This window comes from Triticum dicoccoides, chromosome 7A (genome assembly GCF_002162155.2).
Source record: "Triticum dicoccoides isolate Atlit2015 ecotype Zavitan chromosome 7A, WEW_v2.0, whole genome shotgun sequence".
Classification (NCBI taxonomy): Eukaryota; Viridiplantae; Streptophyta; class Magnoliopsida; order Poales; family Poaceae; genus Triticum; species Triticum dicoccoides.
In genome coordinates this window covers 23,740,906-23,744,976 of record NC_041392.1, presented here as the reverse complement: position 1 = coordinate 23,744,976, position 4,071 = coordinate 23,740,906, and the positions used below count along the sequence as shown (strand labels likewise).

At 45.4% G+C, this 4,071-nt stretch overlaps 1 protein-coding gene and 1 pseudogene across 1 annotated transcript; one reads left to right on the top strand and one right to left on the bottom strand.

Moving 5' to 3' along the window:
• The first annotated feature begins 270 nt into the window (after positions 1-270).
• LOC119329012 lies at positions 271-1,412 on the top strand (annotated as a pseudogene).
• Positions 1,413-2,498: 1,086 nt separating this feature from the next.
• Positions 2,499-3,851, bottom strand: LOC119332915. Its single transcript, XM_037606003.1, has one exon. It carries the CDS (start codon positions 3,849-3,851, stop codon positions 2,499-2,501), a length of 1,353 nt encoding a protein of 450 aa, XP_037461900.1.
• Between the last annotated feature and the right edge of the window lie 220 nt (positions 3,852-4,071).

Sequence of the window (4,071 nt, the reverse complement as noted above, 5' to 3'; positions counted from 1 at the left end):
ACTCCATATATGCAACATGATCTAGTGTCTGTCCTAGATGTGTTCAGTTCAAGTTCATATATGCAAATGCTATTTACTTTTTCTCCGTCAGGTTGCATGACTTGCTTTATCACGGCTATATTAGTCATGCTTTATCTAATATTTCTGTTAATAAAATCATTTGGTAAATTACTCATATTTCCAACACTTAGTAGTACTCCACAATTTTAGTACAAGATCAAACGTTCATATTCATCTTGCTTATATATATGTACCTGCATGCAGCTCAGTAACCATGGTGTAGAGACCACCATGATGGATGGCACGATGATTGCTTCGAGGGAGTTTTTCAAGCGGCCACTCGAAGACAAGAAAAGGTACACCAACCTAATCGGCGGTGAGCAATTCCAGTTTGAGGGGTACGGGAACGACCGGGTGAGGTCGCCGGACCAGATCCTAGACTGGCCTGACTGCCTCTACCTCAAGGTGGAGCCCGAGGACGAGCGACGCATCGCCCTCTGGCCAACACATCCTGAAAACTTCAAGTCACCTATTGATCAGAGATATCACTTTCCACATTTCCAGGCTTGGGGTTTATGTATCATAAGCTCATATATTGTTTTCTTTGCAGGGATATTCTGCACAACTTCACAAAAAATGTGGGGGAGTGAAGGACGATCTGCTCCGGGCAATGGCGAAGCTACTGCAGTTTGACGATGACGACTACTTTGTGGACCAGCTCGGGGAGAAGGCTGAAACTAACGTGAGATGCAGCTACTACCCAGAGTGTCCAAGGCCAGAGCTTGTATTTGGTCTCAAGCCTCACTGCGATGGAACCGTTCTCCTCTCATGGTCGATGACAGCGTCGGTGGCTTGCAAGGTCTAAGAGATGGGGTGTGGTGGGATGTACCGATCATACCTCACACACTGCTGGTCATTATAGGAGATCAGACTGAGGTGCGTTTTTTAATAAACTAGAAGTACTATTTTGTATGGTCAGGTCAGAACGAAACCGTTTATGTTTTCCATGAAAAATACTTCCATGGTATAACAAATTTATAGTCTTTGCTAGCATATCCATAATGGAACAAAGCAATCAAAATTAAATGCCAGGGTTTACGGATTGAAAAACCATTTTGTCAAGAGTTTCTAAGGTCATGGACTAATCGAGTTAAATGTTTTGTTTAATAGATAATGAGCAATGGGTTCTTCAAGAGCCCTGTGCATAGGTTGTGACAAATGCAAAGAAAGAGAGGCTATCAGTAGCTGTAGACTATTCTGTTGACCATGAGAGAGAAATCGAGCCATGGGCTCAGCTGATCGATAAGAAGAGACCAGCACTGTACATGAAAGTGAAGGTCAAGGACTACATTGCCGGGCTGTATGAACATTTCTCTCAGGGAACGATGGTTATTGATACACTGCAGATATAACTATGTGGTATCTATCATGGAAAAAAATGTGATCAAATTATGACCAATGTTTGTATTGTGTATTTCTAAATGTCACTTGTATTAAGTACTCCCTTTGTTCAACAACACATGTCATTTCAAGTTCTTGCATGTTTTACATGCTAATAAGAAAATAAAGTTATAATATTACTAATGTGTTCTAAATGAAAATTTTGTGATGCTTGGATTGCTGGTCATGTGCTTCAGTTGTCTATAATTAAGTTGAAACAGATCCAAGCCAACTAGCTGACTGACCCCTGCAACAACCAATAGCTTTTGATTGACTGATTAGAAAAATTAAGTTTTTTTTCTTCTTATGAAACTCTCAAGCCGCGTCCCTTGCAATATTGTAGTTAGCTCTACGTAGTATATTTCAAGTTGGCCATCCGCTTGGGTTTAAGTGTGTGGAGTATTTGCTGGTAAATTGATGCATGGCGACCCCAGAGATGCATCCATCCTTTGGGAAGGGTAATTTTTCTTCTGGAGGTAATTTTTTTAATTACCGAATAATTCATCCATGGATTGGCGGCTATCGAGTCTTTTTTCATATTTCAAATTTGATGGACCTTGCAAATGCTTACTCAGCTATGCTTTTCTCATAGTCAAGTACATTACAAGTTTTATCTTGATCTCTACTTTAGCCATGAAATAGTGAACAAATTAAGCAGCATGCAGGATATAGTGTTATATAGCATGCAGGTTCAGTTGAACTATCAGTTATAATCACAATTAACTGTATACTTAATCTTAAAGAACTGAAACTTTACTTCTTAGATAATGGAGAACTGGAAATGCACATAGCTTAAACACCCATTTAAAACATCATTACGATTTGTTTAATATAGAACATCAATGGTTCAGCAAGCACACCAAGCAGTCCTGATAAACACATATCAAAACAGAACACAGAATGCAGAGGCAATTGATCTGAATATGTCAACTCCGTGCTGTTGATCTGATGAAAAAAGTCAATGGAAAAGTTTGTAGCCAATGCACCCGTACGTAATATATTAACTTAGGTGTTCACCAAGTCTGCCACACAAAAACCTAAGATTCTTGTAGCTCCTACTAGGCCCAAGCCCACCTCATAGCAATTAGTCCAAAGATTACTGACACAACTACTAGTCCCCAGAAAGATTTCGCAATTTTCTGTATAGCTCCTCCCAATTTAGTCCGCTTGATCCTGCCACCAGCCAACTGAGACATGAAGTAGGCAGGCCAATCCATCTCAAAGGGTATAGCACTCTGGACACTGCTGCGAAACCACTCGGTGACCGTCTCCATTGCACCAGTTTGGAGGTCTGCAATGTACACACAACCTTGATTGTCATTGACCAGCAGTTTGCCACTCATCTCTCCGATACACACGCATCGCACAAGGTCGATCTTAATCTGCGTGGGTCGTTTTAGCTTGATCATCTTTGTGCGGTACCAGCGGTCCACGTTGTCATCCTCACTTTTATAGTCACCTTGACATGTCCAGATCTCCAGCATGGTGAATTTCCTATACAAACGAAGTAACGATAGCATCCCGTCATTGGTGACACTAAGCATTGGTTCACTATACAAGTTGAGGTCGATTTGGTACGGCGTGATTGGGAGCCTTGTTAAGGACATGTGGGCAGTCTTAGCGCACACACTGAGCGTGTAAAAGCTTGACGTCCGCCTGAAAAGCCAGTGTGCCGCGCCTTGGCACACGACGGCGTTGGCCTGCTGGGGCGCCACATGCACGCCGTGCTCCAGAGTGCCAAAGAACTGTCTAGGCGTGCTCCAGCTCCACTCAGCGGGCATGAACACATGGAGATTGTACCCTGGCTGACCTTCGTCGGCACTGATGATTAGCACTTTGAAGGAGACCTCGTAGATTGGCCATCGCCGTTTGTCGGAGCAGCAATCCAGATCGGTTAGGATGGTATACCCTACCATCGTGAATTTTCCATTGTACTTCAGCGGGGGGAGCTCGCGACCTACGCCCGCGAGCGGATCGCACAATGCCAGACTGAAGCTTCCCTCGGTCGTCATATTGTTGGGGTAGACGAGTTCGACGATGTGATTGAGAAGAAGGCCGCGACGCGCGGTGAGCGGCACCGTGTGCAAGCGACCATCCTTGAGGAGGCCGTGGATGTAATGCCCGAGGAAGCGGTAGCGGTCTCCGAGGGGCGACCATGGCGCCAGGGCGAACGACGGCGCGGGCGCAGAGATGATTCTGGCTGGTCGTTCTTCACGGGACAGTTGTGTGACGAGGAAGCCGAGGAGGAAGGACGAGTGGGGCACGCCCTCTGGCCAGAGGCGGAAGAGGAAAGAGGTGTCGGCGATGAGGCGGCGCCACCGATTGCACGTCGCGGCGCAGCGGAAGAGGGCGGCAACGCCCGTCACGCGCACCAGGATCTCCACAACGATGTCGTCCGGCAGCGCCTCCATTGATCTTCGCTAGCTAGGGCCGGCGCGGCGCACCGAACTTGTTAGCGATCGATTGGGTTGGGTCTCGATTGTTAGACTTAAACACGATTTAGTGCGCGGAACGTGCACGTGGTCAAGTAGGAATAGGAATCCATGTACGAGTAGGTTACGTGCATATATCCTAGTAGGACCAGTATTAGCAAACCGAGTAGAATTGCTGATAGCTAGGTTCACTATATAT

What these genes read in the sequence shown, in the direction of transcription:
- LOC119332915 (XM_037606003.1), bottom strand. Translation starts at nt 3,851, where the DNA reads ATGGAGGCGCTGCCGGACGACATCGTTGTGGAGATCCTGGTGCGCGTG.